Source organism: Rhinatrema bivittatum, chromosome 6 (assembly GCF_901001135.1).
Source record: "Rhinatrema bivittatum chromosome 6, aRhiBiv1.1, whole genome shotgun sequence".
Classification (NCBI taxonomy): domain Eukaryota; kingdom Metazoa; phylum Chordata; class Amphibia; order Gymnophiona; family Rhinatrematidae; genus Rhinatrema; species Rhinatrema bivittatum.
The window spans coordinates 265892636-265913867 of record NC_042620.1 but is presented as its reverse complement, the minus strand read 5'-3'; the positions used below and the strand labels follow the sequence as shown (position 1 = coordinate 265913867).

Sequence of the window (21232 nt, the reverse complement as noted above, 5' to 3'; positions counted from 1 at the left end):
AGTATACTTTATGATAAATAAGCTATTGCCATAAAACACACCCCTCTTCCTATTGCATGTGATAATTTGATTAATCTATGTCTACGTTAGGGGAGTAACTTTGATATTCAGAGTTAGCCAGCTAACTCTGATCAGGCCAAAGAACTGTCCTAAAGTTAGCCAGCTGTATTCAATAGTGTGGCTGCACTATTGAATGTAGCCAGATAAGTTTATCCAGCTAACTTTGCTGTCTGTATCTGAAGATGGTCCTCTTGGTTTCAGTTACAACATAAAATATTTACTGAAGCCCTTGCGCAATAACACGTACAATATCTCTAATGCACATGCTTCCTGGACACGGCATCATACCTTTCCTTTACAATATTTGAAAAACATTCTTTTCCATTCTACAGTATCTGAAACACATTGTACCTTTTCTCTCTTTGCAACTCTGCATTTCTGACACACATTGGATGCCTGCTTTCTTTGTGGCACTGTTTCTCTGGCAAACATCATACCTCTCCTCCTCTCTTCGGAGTAAATTCTCTAACACACGTCGTACCTTTGCTGTCTTTGGTGCAGATAACTCTTACGTCACCCGTGGTGTACCTTGTCTTCCTTTTAGCCCAGTATCTCCGTGAGTACTTACCTTTCCTTTCTTTAGAGAAACTGTCTAGCTTTCTTCTCAGGGATTTCCTGCGCTTTGGTCCATCTGCCAGAACAAGACAAGGATTGAACATTAGAATGTCATCTGCAGTTTTGTGTGTGAGTGAGAACAATAAACGAGTTTATACTACGGCCTTTTCTGTTGCACTAGAGGTTGGATACATGGGTGTCAGCCTGTCTCGTACAAGATGGTATTTCCTGTGACTGCACTGCAGAGTATTCCTGATTTCCCTAAGCATGTGTCACCTCTCTCACATTTGCTAGGTTCCTATGAAGCACCTTCAAATCCTACATTCTGCAATAGAGACTCAAAGGTTTTGGGTGTCTGGACTCATCAAACTGCATGTCCAAGTGGAACAGCTATGCTCTTAAAGCAATGCAGTCCTTTAACGAGGACATTCCAATGCCCTTAATTACTGAAAGCAATCGGTCCTGAAAGAGTGACAGGAGGACGCTTCCTGGGGAAGACATTCAATTGCGGCATTAGAATCTTTTCTCTAGCAATTGAAGATCATGCTGAAAATCAGCAAAGAAAACATTCGTTCCCCAGGGATCAGTGTTTGTAATGCAGTACATATTGTTTTGTCTATCAGCAACAGAGAGAAAGCAGACAGGAAACATGGGTATTTACTTTAATTGATCACCAATTTAAATCTGGGTAAGCACATTTTCTAAATTATGTGAGAAAGCAAACTGAGGGGCAGAAGTGTGCTAAAAATTTGCTGTAACTTGAGTTCATTTTCCATGCATGCTAATGCATGCAAATGACCTACATATGGAATTACTTCCAATGCAAAAACATGCACTAAAAATTAGTGCATTTTTTTATTTCAACTTTATCACTGATTCTTTACTACAAACCTCTGAGCCGTAGCTACCCTAGATACATCAGTTGAAGGTTCTATTAAGTGGGACAACTTTGTGCTTATTACACCCAAAGGGTTAGATGATATAATATCTCAGGTTAAGATGTCATCTTGCAGTTTAGAGCCATGTCCAATTTGATCCATCAAGGATAAGCTTGATTTATTTAGGGAATGCTTGATTCATATTATTAATCTTTCCTTAGACCAAGGTGTGGTTCCAGAGGTTTTGAAACGAGCTATAGTGAGGCCTGTCTTGAAGGACTCATCTGTTTCTCCTGCCTTACCCTCTAATTATCATCCAATCTCTAACCTTTGCACTTTGAGTAAAATTTTAGAGAAGTGGGTGTTAGTACAACTGGATGAGTTTATAGTAGAAAATAAGATCTATGATAAGGAACAGAAGCATTACGGCACTGAAATACTTTACTGTCTCATTTAGACAACATCCACTGTATTTTAGATCAGAAGAAATCAGGACTCCTGAGTCCTGGTACAGCTCAATATAATTTCTGCCTTTTGTCATAGGAAGCTGTTAATTAAGCTGAAGGATACTGGGATTAGTGGTAAAGAAATTCGTTGGTTCAAATCCTTCTTGAATAATAGAATGAGGCAAGTGTGTAACATAGCTGACTGCTCAAAATGGTATGCAAATGACATGGGAGTACCCCAAGGATCGGCGCTGGTCTGTGGCACTTTTTAATGTGTATATTCAGCAATAAGGTAATCTATTACTATCATTAGGTTTAATTTAGAAATTCTACGCCAAACGATGTGCAATTTTTGTTTCCCCCGTAAAGTTTGTAATGACGTTCCATCTGAATTGTTTGTTTAAAATTTTTAAAAAATTCAAGGGTGGTTGTAATAGGTTGATATTAAAATGTAGTAAAACTAGTGTTCTGTGGATTGGATGTCAAGCCTTATCAACTTCTTCTCCTGGAATAAATATTGGGAATTTCATTCTAAGTATAAAGGATGAAACACATAAAGTAGGAATCAGGGGAGGTTCTATAGCGAGGGAAGGTGAGGCGACCACCTCAGGCTGCAAAATCTGGGAAGCGGCAAAAAGAGTCCCCCGAAAATCCTCCTACGGCAGGCGTCTCACTTTGCCTAAGTGCTCGCAGCCATATGCAAGGTCCAACAGGGCATCAAGAGCAGCGTGGCAATGGTGGAGCCCATCCCACCACAGCCGGAAATCTAGACCCACAGGCTCTTAAAGAGGGGTGTAGCCGGAAGAATAGACCTAGGGAGGCCTGAGTGTATGTGAGAGGAAATGACAAGCTGTGTCCATGAATGAAAATGAGTGAGAGCCTGTGTGCATAGATGTGCTAGAGAAAGAGAGAGTCTGTGTTGGTGTTTGTGAGAACATGCGTATGAACCTGTATAAATGTGTGAGTACGTGAGGCACAGCTTGTAGGTATGTATGAGGGAGCAGTGAGTGTGAGAACCTTTATGAAGGTTTGAATGCGTGTGAGAACCTGTATGCATGAGCAAGAGCATGTGAGAGTCTGTATGCATGTGTGCATATATGTGAAAAAGAACATCCATGAGAGCCTGTGTGTATGTGTGTGTGAGGAGAAGAGAGCCTGTGTATGTGAGAGAGGATGTGAGAGTATTGGTGTGTGTATGAGTGTGTAAGGGTGTAAGGGTGTATATGTGTGTGAAAGAGAGAGTATAAAGTTCATGTGGTCCCCTTCCGCACAACAATCTCAGGGTGACAGGAAATCAAAAGATTCCAGGTAGGGAGAGCAGGGAATTTTTTTATTCATATTATTTTTTAATTATTGGGTGTTATTTGATATCTGTTGTTTTGAAATATTTTATTGGTTTTAAGACCTTTTTGAAAATATTTGAATTATTCAATGGTGTTATGTTTGTCAGCTGTTTTGAAATATGTATTCTTTCTATTAGTATAGTGTTACTATTATGATAGATGTGTTAAGTTTCTTGATTTTATTATCATTTTATGAGCAGTGATGGTGTTTCTATTGCACATACAGAGTCTGGGTTCTTGTGATTTCCACTTCAGCTTTTATCTATACATTTCTATTTGTACTTTATGGTAGTTTTATTCTGTATTTTGTGAGGGTCTGTCTGTGTTTTGTGTGTGTGACTGAGGAGAGGTATTCTGCTGGCATGTAATTTCTGTTTATTGATCTATAGCAACCTGATTTGTTCTGTTTTCCTAATAGAAGGTATATTGGTGTTTTAGGATCTGACATATTTGCAGTGTTACCTTTTCATAGGTAGGATTGTTACTGTTTGAGTGATAGCAGTTAGTGCTGTTTTGGTATGGGAGGATTATTATATTGTAAGAGTAATTCAGTTTATTCATGGTTTTCTGAGGACAAACCCATATCAAATGCACTTTACAATAGGCCTAATACCATACAGGTATTAGGCAGGGTTTTATAGTTGGCACCACAGCAGTACATGTAAAAATAATATACTTGTTGCTGTGAATGTCCTTTTTCATGCATCATTTTTAATTGAGTGTGGTAAAGGCTGCAAGGGAGAAGATGCATGACTCTAAGGTTGGCCTAGGGCAATTAATAGCCTTGCACCAACCTGAGAGAGCAACACACACAGACCCCCCTCCATTCACCTATTTCCCATTTATCCAGGGGACAAATACAGGAGAAATGTGGGAGGCGGGTGTTAGGGTTCTTGGGAGTGTGGCAGGGTTGCCAGCTTCCTAGAAATATTATGACTGACACACTATCTGCCCTGCCTCTGGGAATTCTGACCTGTTTTCCCCCTTCTGCAGTATTTGAAATCACCAAAAGGGCCAGACTCCAAGCAGCTCCCTCACAATGACCTGTACCATACCTTGGGGGGGGGGGGGGGTACTTCTTGATTGTAAGTTTTTACTGAAATCACAGGTTTAAAAGGTTGCAGGAACAGCCTTTTCCAAGTTATGAATGGTTCACCCTCTTGAAAAATGTTTCCTGAAAAAGAATTTCAGTTAGAAGTTCAAGCTATAGTATTAAATCATCTTGATTATTGCAACTCAGTATATCTGCAACACGTTGTATTGCTAGTGCAAAATGCAGCCATTCGCCTAATTTTTGGTCTTTCTTGGGAGTAAATGTTCATCCACATATGAAAGATCTTCATTGGTTACCAATCATTCAATGAGTACATTTTGGAGTTTTTACAATTATGGATAAGGCTATCCACGAAGACCCCCACTAGTTAAATAATAAGCTTCCTTGGTGTATGCCAATTCATTCACTCTGCTCGTCATCCCAGAAATGTTTATGCATTCTATCCACTAATAATTTTTCTTTTCAGACTTACAGCCCGATCCAGTAAAGTCCGTGGGAGAGCGGACTAACGCCCGCTCTCCCGGCGCGCGCACCGGCCCCTCGCCGGTGCGCGCGATCCAGTATTTAAATTAGGCGACGCGGTGCAAACGAGGAAAAGGAGGCGCTAGGGACACTAGCGCGTCCCTAGCGCCTCCTTTTGGCCTGGAGCGGCGGCTGTCAGCGGGTTTGACAGCCGACGCTCAATTTTGCCGGCGTCGGTTCTCAAGCCCGCTGACAGCCACGGGCTCGGAAACCGGACGCCGGCAAAATTGAGCGTCCGGTTTTCGGCCCGACAGCCGCAGGCCGAATTCAAAATTTTATTTTATTTTTTTTTACTTTTTTATACTTTTGGGGACCTCCGACTTAATATCGCTATGATATTAAGTCGGAGGGTGCACAGAAAAGCAGTTTTTACTGCTTTTCTGTGCACTTCCCTGGCGCCGGAAGAAATTAGCGCCGACCTTTGGGCGGCGCTAATTTCTTAGAGTAAAATGTGCGGCTTGGCTGCACATTTTACTTACTGGATCGCTCGGGAATACCTAATAGGGCCCTCAACATGCATTTGCATGTTGAGGGCGCTATTAGGTGCCGCGGGTGGGCCGCGTGTTTTCCTCCCCTTACTGAATAAGGGGTAAGGGAAAACACGCGTCCAGAGCAGGGTGACAGTGCGCTCCGACGGAGCACACTTTACTGGATCGACCTGTATGAGAGCAAGGGCCTTTTCGTTTGCTGCATTTTCCTTTAAACATTTGTACTGAAACAGATACTTAAAGTTGGCTTTTGTGCAGGCTTTCAGTTAATTTGGGGAAGAGCTTTGATCCCAATATTGGAAAGTTATGATTGTTGTGTTTGATTTTATGTCTTGTTTTTATTATTTTATGTTGTTTATTTTATTATTGTTTTTATTATGTATGTTTTATTGTAATCCATAGTGAACTATCTATGGATCCATGGAATATAAAATGACAAATAAATAAATAAATGAACATAGGTGCCCAGTATAAGTGGCTTAGGGAGATTAAGCCTTTTCAGTGTGCTGAGAAGTGCTAGCCTGTGCCTCTGAAGGTTGCTTGAGAGAAACAGGAGAGGAAAGGCTGGATTAAGAAGCAAAGTAGCTCTTCATCACTGGTCTGCTTTGCTCAGTCTGCTACAAATTCACCTCTCCCCTCCTGTTCCCTGCAAGTCAGGGGAGGGGTGAATTGGTGGCACAGCCTGGAACAGCTCTGCCAGCTTCTTGTGACTGCGCCTGCCTGCTCCAGGGGCAGGGCTTCCTGGCTGTGGTTCAGTATGAGAACCCCAAGAGAAGAGCCATACATGCACAAGCCTACCCAGTGCCAGAGAGAGCAGAAGGAATGAAAGGCGCTAGCTGAAGCAGACACGGAGACCACATTGCTGCTACTAGTTTGAAGGTGTAGCTTTTGGTGTGTGGCCCGGACATGTCCTTTTTGCTGTAAAAAGGCTGGGGGTTTTCACTTGCAAACCGAGCTCCACTGAGGTGAGGCAGGGTCAGCCAACTGAGTAAGCCCAGCTTGCTAAACCAGCTTGAACTAGCCCCACTACTAGCTAGCAGAAAAAAATAGAAACTGCATATAAAAGTGGTACCATGCTGTGCAGAGAGAGAGAGAGAAAGCCAGGAGAGAGGTCAGTAGTGACATTTCATTTTCAGTTACACTCTGGGGAATTGTGACATCATGTGTGCCCAGAATTCTGCACATAATTTATTAGCACATGCATAGTCACACTAAACTGCATAATTTCCCGCAAGCGCAGGGACTGGACAGGTCAGTGTGGAAGGAGCACACGTTGATGCAAGACCAGATGCAGGGAATCATGAGTGTAGCTGGCTGAGAGCAGCTTTAGCAGCAGCAGCAGCGTGAATATACAGTCAGAGCCAGGCAGGAAAGAATAGGGCAGCCTGCCATGGAGTCAGTGACAGGGAGCCATGGGAAAACAGGAGAGGAGGGGCCCCTGTCGGTGACTCACGGAGAAGGGGGAAAGGAGAGAGGCTTGATGGGGGGGGGGGGGGGGGGGGGGGGAAGAAGGGGTGTGTGTATGTAATAATGTTACTGGATGAGTTCTAGTTTTGGACTCACTTGCGATCTTCACACTTTTGTAGTTCAGAAGAACTCATCCCACGGTTCACTTTTCTAATATGAGGCAGCGGGCAGAGCATGCAGTACAAATAAGGCATACAGAAGGGCAGGCATTCATATGTGATGGCCCCCGGGCTTATTGCCAGTATGGCCCTGGGTGACTTCTGCTAGCTAATGTAAGGATAGTTTGGGAAAGTGGGGGAGGCATCACTCCTTGCAGCCCCTCCCATTGAGGGTGCTGGGATGGCTGCCCCCTTGTAAGGACATAAAAGGAGCTCTGGGGCAATATACTTTGGTTTCAAATTCAGAGGAGGTGTTTGTGAGATTTTCCTCGGTTTGATTTTGGGGGCCTGTCCTTGGATGCAGGTACTGCCTGCCAGCAGTTCTTGGGCCAGGTCAAGGAAGCTGCCTCGCAGGGCACTCCTTGGCTGCTGGGTGGTTTTCCCTGGTTTGTTTTGGAGATTTTTAAGATTCTGCCCCTTCAGTAAGAAGGCTGCGAGACCCCTGGGTTTTGCTTTGGTAGAGGGCACGGGGGGGGGAACCAGCTCCCTGGGGTGCCCAGGATAGGGAAGACCTGCCCCTCTGCCACTTCCATGAGGAAACGGGAGTGGTGGTGGTGACCTGCTGCAGAGACCTTCTGGTGATTTTTTTGGACTCAGTGCGGGAAAAGACTTTTGGTTAAGAGTTGGGAGGAAGTGTTTTGCTGCCATTCTTGCGGCCTTGGAGAAAGGAACATGGAGAGCTGGGTGTTCCGGGGGGGTCCTTCCATCTGGGATGAGAGAGAGTGAGAGAGAGAGAGGGAACTGGGAGGAGAACCGTAACATGAACTTTACTCTTACTGAGGACACCCACTTGGAGTCTTCAGCCCCCGGGGAGAGAGGAATATAGATTCTCTGTGCATAGGCTGTAGCTACCATTTTCTTAAAGCAGATTTGAAGGGGGTTTTTTTCCTGTCCTAGCAAAAGATAGCCTAGCCACTTGGGGACCTCACTTCGCCAAATTGGGAGAGTGAGTTTTATAACCTAGAACCGAGGGATAAAATGTAATTAAGGAAAATACCTATGAGGTGAAACCCAACTCCGCGGGGTGGCGGGCAGGTTATGGGAGGACTGGAATCCTCGGAGAACACCCGTTACAGGTAAGCAACTCTGCGTTCTCCGAGGGCAAGCAGGATGGCGGTCCTCACACGAGTGAATCCCTAGCTACAGTTTGCCCCCCAATATAAAAGGGGACCAACAAAACACCAAACAAGGGCCAAAAGGCACAGCAACCAGTTTTGTTAGTAATGGGGGGGGGGGACGGCCTGAAAAGAAAGCGGACTGGGAAGGAGCCTTCCTTTCTACCCTCTCCTCCCTGACCCCTATACTAATACTAGGCTTTATTTTTGTTGCTTTGTAACTTATCTGCTCCTTCGCTGCTGGCACGTGCTTCTCCGGGACAGGGCCTAATGATCACTGTCCTGGCCGGTCCTTGTCCCGCCCCCTCCCTGCCCAGACCATGCCCCCCTGGCCCACCCCTTTTTCAGGGCCTGGCACTTCTGAGCGTAATGGGGGCTTTTTTTCAGTTTCCGTTGCTGTTCAGACACACGCGATGATGTGCTCCATAACGATTTCCTCGGGGGGGGGGGGAGTTTGTCGTTATTTCTAAATAGGAGTATAATATGGCTAAGTACCTGCAATATATATGTTGGAATGTAGTTGGTAAGGGTTCCCCGATAAAACAGGAAAAGGTGATATCACACTTACATCGATCCAGGGGTGACATTGTTTTTCTTCAGGAAACCAATATGTCAGACACTGAACATAGCACACTTCAGAAAGGTGGTTTCTCTCAGGTTTTCTTTACCTCTGGCACCACTGATTCACAAGCAGGTTTCATTTCTCTTGGATGGGCAGATCATTATGGTAAAAGGAGTTTTATTCGGGAAAGAGATCATTTTGATTTCAGCCTCTGCCCCTAACCAGTACGATCGTGCCTTTTTCACGAACATTGTCACTGGTTATTCAGCTTTAGGGCATGGGAATGAGGTTTCGGGAGGAGATCTCAATTGTGTACCTGACTCAGAATTAGATAGATGCTCCGCTGCTATACTTCCTAATTTGGGTAAGCATAAGGGGGTTCATTTTCTTTGCTCTACGTTATCTTTGGTAGAGATTTGGGTGGCTCTCCATCCTGGTGAACGTGAATTCACACATCATGCAAAAATCCCACCCTACTAAATCTAGAATAGATTTCATTTTGTTATCTGAATCTCTTTTTAATGTTGTTGAAATGGCTGAAACAGGGAACGTTCTTATTTCCAATCATTGCCCTGTCCTTTGCAAAATGGTTGCTTTGGGCAGGGTGTCTGGGTTATATCAATGGCGTATGATGGAATGGCTGAGTCTGGAAACTGATTTTCAAAAGTTTTGCAGGAGAAATGCAATTGTATGGAAATGCAAATGCCATACACCAGATGCAGCCAGGTTTGTTCTGGGAAGCTGCTAAAGCTGTTCTTCAAGGAGATATTATTAGTTATGTAGCATTTAAAAGAAAGCCAGATCTCAAAAAATTTTAGAGCTAGGGCAACAATTGACCTATTACAAGAAAAAATGGAATGCACATGATTCTGCTTTTAGGAAGGCCAAATTTCAAACCAACCAGCAATTGCTGAATGATATGCTACACCAGAAAGCTAAGGATGCCATATTCTTGTTTAAATGAAAACTGTATCTTCATAACAATAAGTCCGGCCATATGCTGGCTAAGGAGGTCATTTTCAAAAATGGGGGCGGAGTCGGGGTAGAGTCGGCCCCAGAAGAGGAGGAGTCGGGGCGGCACCGGGGCTGACTCTGCGGATACATCTGCGAAAGGTAAGGACCCTTATCGCCGCCAGTTTCGCGCTGAATAACTATACCTTTTATGGTGTAGTTATTCGGTACAAAAGCCGGCAGCCAGCGCACCTTAGAAAATCCAGGCTTAAGGCTCAACATCAGTCTAAATTTATCAGTGGTCTTAAGAGACTGGATGAAACATACGTTACTTCCACCTCACAGATAGGGGAGTTTTTTAAGGATTATTATCTGAATGTTCTAATGTGGGCCAAACAGATACATTTTTTCAGGACCTGCATCTTCCCAAATTAACCCCGGCAAAAACTGAAGGTTTAAATAGGCCTATTTTGACGTGTGAAATAACTTCTGTTATTAAGGAGTTGAAATTGCATAAAACACCAGGCCCTGATGGTCTTAATTCATTGTTTCATACATATTTGCAATCCCTTATTTCAGACCCCTTGATGGCATTATTTAATTCTATGGCAAAGGATGAACTAATTCCTAATTCAATGTGTGAAGTGGCTGTTATTGTGCTGCCTGAGCCGGGTAGGGATCTCACTGATCCAGGGTCGTATTGACCTATCTCATTGCTCAAGCAAGATGTCAATATTTATGCTAAGGTACTTACTGAAACGGGTCCTTCCATCTCTCATACCTCCAGAGCAGACTGGCTTTGTAATGGGGCGGAAGCCTAGCATTAACATAAGATGTTTGTTATTGGCCCTGGAATCCTGTCATCGTAATCAGCCGGTAGACCCCATTCTATTTAGTTTTGATGCAGAGAAAGCCTGTGTAGGATGGAATGGGACTATCTTTTTTGGATTTGAATGGTTTATTCTGCATGCGATACGGCTTTTATATCAATGCCAAAGGCTTATATAAGTGTTAATGGTGCAATTTCTCCCATTTTTCTGTTGAAGAGGGGCACTAAGCAGGACTGCTCTCTGTATCCTTTATTATTCATATTGTCTTTGGAGACCCTAATTAATAAAATTAGAGATAACAGTGAGATTACTGGAGTTATGATTGCCACCTCTGAACTAAAAATGATGTTGTTTGCAATGACATGCTGATGTTATTAACAAAGGCAAAATCAGTACTTCCTCAAGTGCTGGATTGTATTTCGGTCTTTGGTAGCTTTTCAGGCTTAAAATTAAATCTTCACAAATCAGAGGCTATAGATATTTTGGGGCACTTAATGCTTAATTAGCCTTTGTGCTGGGCACCTGATATGGTTAAATACTTGAGCTCTACAATCTATCACTTCCCTAACTTATGGTATGGCCTTAATTTTCAATCTCTCATTCATGTTTTTAAATTGAAATTAAACAGTTGGATGCATTTTCCCTATCCCTTGCTGGCCATTTGGTGCTTGTTAAAGTGGTATTAGTTCCCAAGATTTTATATAAATTGCAAATGGTGCCCTTTGTACTTCTCCGAAAAGATCTTAAAATTCTACACCAATTATTTTCCAATTTCTTTTGGAAGAGGCATAGAGCACGTTTGAAATTTTCAGTGTTGATTACGCCCAAAGTTGATGGTGGGATGGGCTTTGCTGATTTATGCAAATATAATACTGCGTGTTTATTACTGGTGATTAGAGAGTAGTTGAGTGTTAATTGTAGCTTTGGAAAGTGAGCTTGTATACCCTATGAGTTTGCTATATGTGCTTCATGCTAGGCCAGATGAGCTGTTACCCCATTCAGCATCCACTGTTTTAGTGTATGCAAAGCAGAGAGTCTGGAAGACGGTTAGGTCTCATGTGGTCTTCTGTGGCAAGAATCTCTTTGTTTGCCCTTATTGAGAAACTGGTATTTCCCATCTGGGTCCTCAAGTCAATTGTTTTACTCTTGTCTGCATGGGGGGTGGCTACTCTTCTGCCTTTTATGAATTTGAAATCGGGGAATGTCCAATCTTTTAATTACTGTATGGAGCACTTTTATTTTCAACCGACTGATTTTCTTTATTATTTTCAAGTGATAAGCTGTCTGAGGCACATCCTTATGTCAGGCCTGGGGAACATTGTGAATGGCGCCTTTCAGAGATTACTACACCTGATAGCAAAATTGAAGGTTTCAATATCTATGATGTACAAATATATGCATGAGACAAGCTCATATGACATTTATTTTACTTTAGCACTGAAATGGTCAGGGGAAGTTGGAATTGTGTTTATGGCTGATAATATTTCTGACTGTGACCATTTAAGTAGACATGCTATGAAATGTGTGCGTCTCTGGGAACTACATATTAAAGTATTACACCGGGCTATATATTGGCCAAGTAAGGTGTTTGCAGCAAGTATAATTAAATCTAGCTGCTGTCTGAAGTGTGCCTCCACATCGGCATCTTTGGTCCACTGCCTACGGGATTGCAATGTCATTCATCCTTTTTGGGATTCCATAAAAAACATTTTTGAATCGCTTCATGTCCCAACTGGACCCTGGTCGGTAGCCTTTTGTCTTTTGGGCATTGTAAGCGACACTTCTGATGTGAGTATGCACCACAGATTGCTGCTAGTTAAGGGATGATTAAGAACATTAGAACATAAGAACATGCCATACTGAGTCAGACCAAGGGTCCATCAAGCCCAGCATCCTGTCTCCAACACTGACCACCAATCAGGCCAAAAGAACCTGGCAACTACCCAAAAAACCAAGTCTATCCCACTTGATACTGTGGTACTGGTTAAACCCCTTGGGTCCTTCTTTTGAAATGTGGAAGGCCTCTTTTTTTTTGGACTTTTATTTGTTAGAAACCTCATTGGTTTGGGAAGATTCCAAGAAAGTACAAGATCATGTTCAAAATGTCTGGCTACCATTTAGTTCTTTTCCTCCTCTTTCATGTGACTAAAATGATTGGTGGTACTGTGTCCCCTGGTTAATGGCTCTTCATTGCATATGTATATGGTTTATTCTTGCTCAATAAAATTTGTATGCTACTTGGTGGATAGCTGTAAGGGTGGGGAAGGGTTTAGGGTGGGTTGGAGGCATGATGGTATTGTTATCCATTTCCTTTGTATAATTGTTCCCTCTTTGTGCATTTGTAATTTGCTGGTTGCGTTGCGATGTCACCTTAATAATAAAAATATATTTCAATAAAAATATATTTCAATTAAAAAAAAGATGTTATGTGAAAAGTGATATTGGTATAAGTAGGTATAAGTATATAAACTTAGTAACTGTGTCTATATAAACTTGGGAGCTGTGTCTGTGACATAGCCCAATGATATTTCTGCATTGTTCTCTATTTTTTCACAAATTAACCATCATTAAATGGTCAAAGTTCTGTAATTCATGTCAGCATTTGCTTGTTTGTTCCTTCCAAGATACCTTTTAACATGCAGGTGCAATCTTTTGAAGCTTCAGAATTGGATCATTAAACTGGGGACATCCATTCTATAAGGACACCATTGAGGAATTCTTCTCAGTAGCAATAGCTCTGGCCTGATTATTCCAGATAAATTGTAATGAGAGTAGGCCAAGGAGTCTGCTGACAGCATTGTTTGTTTATTTAATATATTTCTTTTTTTAATTTTGCTTGGGCTTTTTCATTTAAGCTCAAGGCAAGTTATATTCAGGTAGAGAGAGTTTATAATCTAGGAGGTCTATATTCAAAAGCATTTAGTAAGCCAGCTAAATGAATATCTGGGCACACATCTGGCTAAATTTTATCTTCCTATTAGTTAGATGGCTAGAATTTAGTTGATGAAGTTAGAGGAGTTCTGGATAACAATAACATTCACAGTTAGCCAGATAACTTACCCTGCTAAGTCTGGTCAGGCCAAAGAGTTGCCCTATAGTTAGCTGGATAAGTTTATCTGGCTAACTTTGCTAGGGAGACTATGCCTGAATATGAATCTCTAAATATGTACCTGAGACAAAGGAGAGTGAAGTGACTTGCCCAAGGTCACAAGGATTGTCAGCAGGATTTGAACCTTGGCTTCTCTGGTTCACAGTCTGCTGCTCTAACTACTAGGCTACACCTCTTCTCAAGTCACTACATTGGCTTCCTATCTGTTTCCGCATACAATTCAAGCTGTTCTTGCTCTCTTCTATAAAGGGTAGATTTTCAACCACCTGCACGCATAAATCCCGGCGTTTACGTGCATGGCCAGGCCTTGCGCACGCCGGGCGAATTTTCGAAGAGGCCTGGTCAGGCGCGTAAACGCCAGTATGTGAATAAGTGCTGGGCCTCTTCAAAGGGGCGGGCCAGGGGGACATCGCCATTGTTTGCTGTCCCAAAGCCCCGGCTGCTCGGGAGGCTTGGGCTCCAGCCTTTGGGCCTGGGCCTGACTCTGGAAATGAGGGCTCTGCCCTAGGCTGAGGCCCAGATGTTGGTACCCAGCCTCTGGGCCAGGCCCCCAGCATCAGAACTCGGCCTCCAGACCATGCCCTAGTATCAGGTCTGGAACTGAACCCTGGCCTAGCCCAAGACCCAGGCATCGGGACCCACCATCCAGGATGGGCCGTGGTGATGGATTTGGGTCTGGTCGCAGCATCACATCCCTGATGGAGAAGGGAAGTGGAGGTCAGGAAATTTCCCGACTCCAGCAAAATATTTTGGTCTGGGCCTTTGCTTGGATCTTGGCCTAGGACCTGTCATCGGGCCCAGCCTAGGCTGAGATCTCGGGGTTGCTCTTTGGGCCTGGGCCTAGGCTTGACAGGTGAATTGTTTTTGGTTTTTTTTTAATGTTCAAAACAAAACGAGATTCCAATTAAATTTTTTCAGAATTTAAATAGTTTCATTTTGAAAACAACCCAAAACTACATACGAAATTTCGTTGTCATTTCCTGTTTCGCTTCTCTCGAATAAACACCGCTAAAGGCCAATATGGCCTGGGCCATAGGTACCAGTGCTGGAGGGGAAAAACAAGAAGAAAGGGGTTGGATAAGGAAGCAGAATAGCTCTTCTGTGGTTTGTTCTCTTTTGGCCATTCCAAATTCTTCCCTTTCTTTCCTGTTCTCTGCAAAACAGGAGAGGAGGGATTGGATTAGGAAGCATAGTTGATCTTTACTTCTCCAGCTTCTCTTCCCTACAGGCTGCCTGCTAGGGGAGGGGCAGGAGCTGGAACAAAAGGGCTATTTTCTGCTGAGTGTGATTTGGTGCACTAGCTCTGTGTGCCTATAGTTAGGGAAGGAGAGAGTGCTGGGGTTAGGTCTTGGGCCCACAGAAAGAGGAAAATGCTGGGGTAGGGCTTGGGGGAAAAAAAGAGAATTCTGGGATCATCTCCAGAGATGGTTGGGGGGAAGATAGAGAAAGAATTTGTGTGTGATAAGAGTGTGGACCATAGAGGAAAGTGGAAGGTGGAAGAGAGGAAATTGATGCATTCATCCCCTACTCCAATCCTCAGCAAATCTCAGGGTGACCACGACTCTAAAGCTTCCGGGCATGGCATTTGCAGAGAGATGACTGGATGGGAAAAAGGACTGAAGGGAGGGTGTCCTTTGAAGAAGGATAAGTGTTGATTCCATTCATAAAAAGGAAAAAAAAAGGAGATTGGCTTAGAAAACTGACCAGCTGTGAAGGAGAAGCTTACAGCTGACAAGATACAGTATGTTTGACTTGTTGCAAACTAAGAAATCTAGCAAAAGGCTTAAGCAGTGAAAAGTGTGTAAAAAGTGGGCCTATGGGTCAGTGAGGCACGTGGGGAGAGAAGCGAGTGGTGCAAAGAGCGTCAGCTAACAGGCTCCACCTTAACATTTTTGCTGTGTGAGTCCTGGGTGCTAGTGCTCTTGTTTATTTTGAATATTTATTACCCACCCACTCCACAGTTCGAAGCGAATTACAAAGAAATCAAAATATGTTTTACTTAATAAAACTCAGCTGTAGCTGTGTTACTGACAATCTGTAAAATCACATTTCTGCTCCTCAAGACCAAATGCAATCTAAACAAGAATACCTTCGATTGCTTTTCAAAGTTGCGGGCACTCCATAGCTCACAAATTCTCTGGTAAGGAGTTCCAGAACCTAGGCCCAGCGACTGAAAAAGCTCTCTCCTGAGTCTCCAGCAAATGCATAAACCATAGAGTTGCACATTCAGTAATCTGGGATTCATGGAGCACAATTACCGTAATGGTCAACAGAAACTTTAATCCTTATTCAGTGCTTTACGAATAATCACTGCAATCTTAAATCTAATATGCCAAAACACTGGCAGTCAATACGGTGACTGTAAGACCGGTGTGGTATGAGCTACCAGTGAGAATTTGTGCAGCTCCACTTTGGACAATCTATAGAGCCCTAAGAGTGTTAGTGAGCAGCCCAACACAGATGGAATTATAGTAGCATAACCACGTTAAAACCAGGGTTTCTAGAACTGTGCAAGAACCAGAACTACTCGGCAGTCACAATAGGCATAGCTTGTGTAGGGACCCTGTTAGTCCCCTACTAGGATTCAGTCAGGCTATACCTCAGGTCCTCTCTAGTCCATATTTTTTGTCCCTAGCCTAGTCCTTGGTGAAGATTGTAGGTTAGGAATTTGAAAACCATTCCTATGAGGCTGCTCCGTCACATTGTCTGGATTGGTTCTGCTACTTGAATAAATGCAGGCAGAAGCACAGTGAGGTGTGGCCATTTGAGTTTGGTTTTGTTAAAAACGGAGAGTTCTAGGTCTCTCAATCTTTATCCCCACAAGCTAACATCTGAGTGGAGAAAGAAAGAATATGTTGATTCCTGTTCCGGTATCAACTAAATCTAGCATGGAGGGTTTAAAAGTTGGAGAGAGCTGAGTTTTGCTTAAACTTTGGAACTATAGGTTTTGTTGCTGCTTCGAAGAGGATTTTTGGGCTTTTCCCCTGCTCAGGAGAGCAGACATTAAATTAGGAAGATTACAATTCCTACTTCACAGCCCCTGACTGGAACTAGGTACTCCACAATTGGAAGACTTTAAGCTTTTGAGAGTGAAGAGGAATTTTTTGTTGGTGTTTTTTGTTTGGAAGGAGGTATTTTTTCCTGCTTCCACTCCTGCTCAGCCTGAAGTTATTTATTTTTCCTGTGGGGGACTTTCTCCCTGAGGGACTCCTCAAGAAACACCAAGACAGAGACAGGAATATTCCCATTGTCTTGCTAGGGGTCCTGGCTCTCGCTACCTGGGTACAGGGAAACCCTAATGCCAGCTACCAAAATGGGCACTAACCCAGTTAAGGCAGAGAAGTGATCTGGACATTTCACTCTGATTTTATTGGAAGATTAAGAACATATGAAATTGCCATGCTGGGTCAGACCAAGGGTCCATCAAGCCCAGCATCCTGTTTCCAACAGAGGCCAAACCAGGCCACAAAAACCTGGCAATTATCCAAACATTAAGAAGATCCCATGCTACTGATGCAATTAATAGCAGTGGCTAGTCCCTAAGTAAACTTGATTAATAGCCGTTAATGGACTTTTCCTCCAAGAACTTATCCAAACCTTTTTTGAACACAGCTACACTAACTGCACTAACAACATCCTCTGGCAACAAATTCCAGAGCTTTATTGTGCGTTGAGTGAAAAAGAATTTTCTCCAATTAGTCTTAAATGTGCTACTTACTAACTTCATGGAATGCCCCCTAGTCCTTTTATTATTCGAAAGTGTAAATAACCGAGTCACATCTACTCGTTCAAGATTGTTTTGGATGTATTAACTGTTTATTTGAGATTTTGGTTGCAGTAAAGTAATGTTATTTGAACACTCCAGTAATGTGTCCAGTGAATCATGGAGCATTCAAGGAGAATTTACTGTCAAGACAACCAACTGTGTGTATCAATGAGAGAAAAAGAGATCAACTGAGAGACTGGGCTAGCACTGAGTGCCTAAGGCCCCGGAGGTTGAATCCTCCTCCATGCCAGAAAGAGCTCCTAATACCCAGGGCCTGTGGAGAGAGAGAGAAAGGAAGGTAGAGTTATGGTCCCCAGGAACACTCTGTGCCCAAGCATTCTGGATGCCCTCCAAAGAGGAGGTTACACATTAATTTGCATATTTTGGTTATCCTTCAATGTAGACCTCACCAAGGACAAATGCAAAGATGCTACACAAACACTGTAAACCACCAAAAAGACTGGCTTTTCATGATAAATATCTGTCTCAAGAGTAGAGACAAGAGAAGAATAATTTCAGTCAGTATGTGGAGTTTGCAATGTCAGAAAAGGAAAAAGAAAAGAAGGATAACAAAATCTTAATTGGATGAAGGGTATAAACATTTACTCATTTTTGGGGTCAATTCACCTCCATGGGACTTTACATTGCAAACAGCTCTAGATACAGAGAGTTGTTGCCAGAAAATATCTATCATAAAAAGTTATATTTGGGGAAAGTGAATATCTATTCAGTAAGTTTTAGAAAAATAAATTGGGAATGGGGGGAGAGAATACAGGAGATGTGCAGAGAAGTATAGAGAAAGCCAGAGATCAAATGAGGTCTATGGCACTGTATCAGGAATGACCCTCGGCAGACCTAGATGGGCCTTATCTGCCATATCTCCAATTCTAATCCTGTCCTCCAAAGTATTTGTAACTTCTCCCAAATTAATATTATATGCAAACACATGCATCTGGGGTGTGGTAACCCAAAAGAGCTGCATATGATGGGGAATGAAACACTGATGTACACGGAGCAAAAGAGAGCCCTTGGGGTAATAGTATCTGGCAATCTGAAGTTGATGTAGTAATGTGACAAGGAGATAGCTAAAGCCAGAATAATGTTAGGCTACATAGAGAGAGGAATAACCAGCAGGAAAAAGGAGGTGATAATGCCCTTGTATGGGTCCTTGTTGAGGCCTCACCTGGAGCACTGCATTCAGTACTTGTGCCTGTATCTCAAAAAGATTAGAGTCAGGATGGAGGCAATCCAGAGAAAGGTGAACAAAATTGTATGGGGGCTGTATCGGAAGACTTATAAGGAGAGGCTGAAGGATCTGAATATGTATACCCTGGAAGAGAAGAGGTGCAGGGGAGATATGATACAGACCTTCAGATACCTGAAAGGTTTTAATTATGCACAAACTTCAAACATTTTCTGTCGGAAAGGAAACACTAGAACTAGGGGTCATGAAATGAAACTCCAGGGGGGACAACTCAGAACCAACATCAGGAAATATTTCTTCATGGAGAGGGTGGTGGATGCTTGGAATACCCTTCCGGAAGAGGTGGTGAAGAAAACAATAGTCAACAAATTCAAAGGGGCAAGGGATAAACATTGTGGATCTCTAATGGCTAGAGAACAGAAATGAAGAAGATGATGCATGGGGGTAACCTGCAAGGAGTGGCAGTTACTACCGTTAACAAAAGGCATGGGGACTACCCTCAATCAATAGCCTTGATGCTTTTGATAGAACTGCAACATCGCTCCTGTTCTGGTGGAGGTGAGTGGGAGGGGAAATGGATGCAGACAGCAACCAACATGGGCCCTGACTTTTACGGTCTGCGGTATTGACACGCAGATATAAGGGGAAAAGCACAGGATGGCTTCTATGGCCAAGTCCAAAAATAAAGAACAACAAGCAGCATTGTCTGAATTATTAAGAAGACTCTTCACCCAGTAAAAATTTTGCTAAAAGTAATTTGTTATGGGTTTGACAGTTGCTTGGTTTTGACTGTAAATATTACTACCCTTACAATAAGGCTTGCGGGTAATTGCACAGAGCAGCAGTTACTTCCCTTGAGAGAAACATGGGGGTATCCTGCATGGAGCAGCAGATACTACAATAAGAATCTTGCTGGGCAGACTGGATGGGCCATCTGGTCCTTTTCTGCCATCATTACTATGTTACTGTGTCATTATATGCTATATGCTATTAATGACCTATTTATTACTATAAGGATACCTAAAGCAGATTTTTCAATCTCAGGATGCATTTAAAATACTATCCTTACTCTTCTGAACAGCTATCACATTGTCCTCCTTTATGGCCTTACATTTAATCAAAGTCAGCTAAGGAGGAACCTACACTGACATAACAATTGTCAATTGGACCAGCCCCCCCAGATTGTGTCTGCAACACTGGAGTCTGGTCTAGGAAGAGATTTGGGGTTAGGGAACCCCAGGATTTCTTTATTAGTGATTGATGGAAAAATACTAGATAGTCAGTACTAGTAAACAGCCATTATTAGATGGCAGAGTATATGGTCCATGGAATTTTTTAAAATATTATTTAATGGGGAAGTTTCTTGATAGAGTTATTGTTGGGGGTTACCATGGTATCTCCCTTTAAGAAGTGAAGGAAAGAGGACCCTGTAGAGGTAATTATTTCAAAATCTAAAAGTCTGTGTTCAAAGTTCTGGCTTGAGGAATTGGAAATGGAAGTGGAGCAACAGGGGGCTTTTCCTTAAGGAGAGGGCTCTGCAGGAGCTTTCCCCTTCACAGGAAAAGGCAGAAGGCTGCACAGTGTTTTTCCCATGGAGAAATAACCAGAGAATCAGACCAGGGTCAAAAGAAGGAGTAGTGACAGTAAATCCTGCAGTGTATGGAAGACTTTCATTGAAAAATGTTCTGGAGAGGTGAGAGCTTGGGATACATAGAAAAGGTCAGTAGAAAAAGACCATGTGGCCCATCCAGTCTGCCCATCTGTCCAATTAAATTAGCATTATAATTCTTATCACTTCCTTAGAGAACCCCTATAATTATCCCATGCTTTCTTGAATTCAGATACTGTTTTTATCTCCACCACGTCCACGCATCCATCATCCTCTCTGTAAAGAAATATTTTCTAGGATTACTCCTGAGTCTATTCCCTTTCAATCTCATCTCATGACCCCACGTTCTAGATCCTCCTTTCCATGGAAAAAGGCTCACTTCTTGTGCATGGAATCCTTTGAGATAATTGAATGTCTCTATCATAGGTCCCCTAACTCGCCTTTCTTCCAGGATGTTCATGTTTAGATCTTTAAGTCTATCCCTATATGCTTTAGAATGAAGACATCTGACCATTTTAGTAGCCATGCTCTGGACCAACTCCATCCCGTTTATATGCTCTTGAAGGTGCGGTCTCTAGAACTGTACCCAGTATTCCAAGTGAGGTCTTACCAGGGACCTATACAGGGGCAATATCACCTCCCTTTTTCTACTGACAATTCCTTTCCCTATGCAACCAAGCATCTTTCAGGTTTTTATCTTCACTTTATCCACCTTAAGATCATCAGATAGAATTACCCCCAGATCCCACTCTTTCCTTGTGCTTAGAAGAATTTCCCGAATTTCCCTTGGGTTTTTGCATCTTAAATGCAATAATCTGAATTTCAATTTCTGAAAAAGGACTATGCCCTCATGTTCCTTTTGACATCAAGTATTCACTCAGAGACATAGTAGTTCTCTTCATCTCCTAAATGCAATAATCTGAATTTTTTAGCATTAAATCTTAGTTGCCAGAACGTAGGCCATTCCTTGAGCTTCGCTAGAAACTTCTTCATGTTTTCTACTCTTTCCTGGCTATCCACCCTGTTACAGATTTTGGTATCATCTGCAAAAAGACAAATCTTTCCTGACAATCCTGATAAAAATGTTGAAAAGAACCGATCCATGAGGTAAGAAC

General features: G+C 42.7%; 1 protein-coding gene across 2 annotated transcripts in view; it reads right to left on the bottom strand.

Annotated features, from left to right (window-relative positions):
- LOC115094260 (rho GTPase-activating protein 6-like) overlaps positions 1-21232 on the bottom strand; it is a 340951-nt gene that overhangs the window by 199019 nt on the left and 120700 nt on the right. For both annotated transcript variants that reach the window (XM_029607121.1, XM_029607122.1), the window contains exon 3: positions 629-691. In XM_029607121.1, the coding sequence (XP_029462981.1) occupies positions 629-691 (63 nt within the window). The remainder of the gene's footprint in view (positions 1-628; positions 692-21232) is intronic.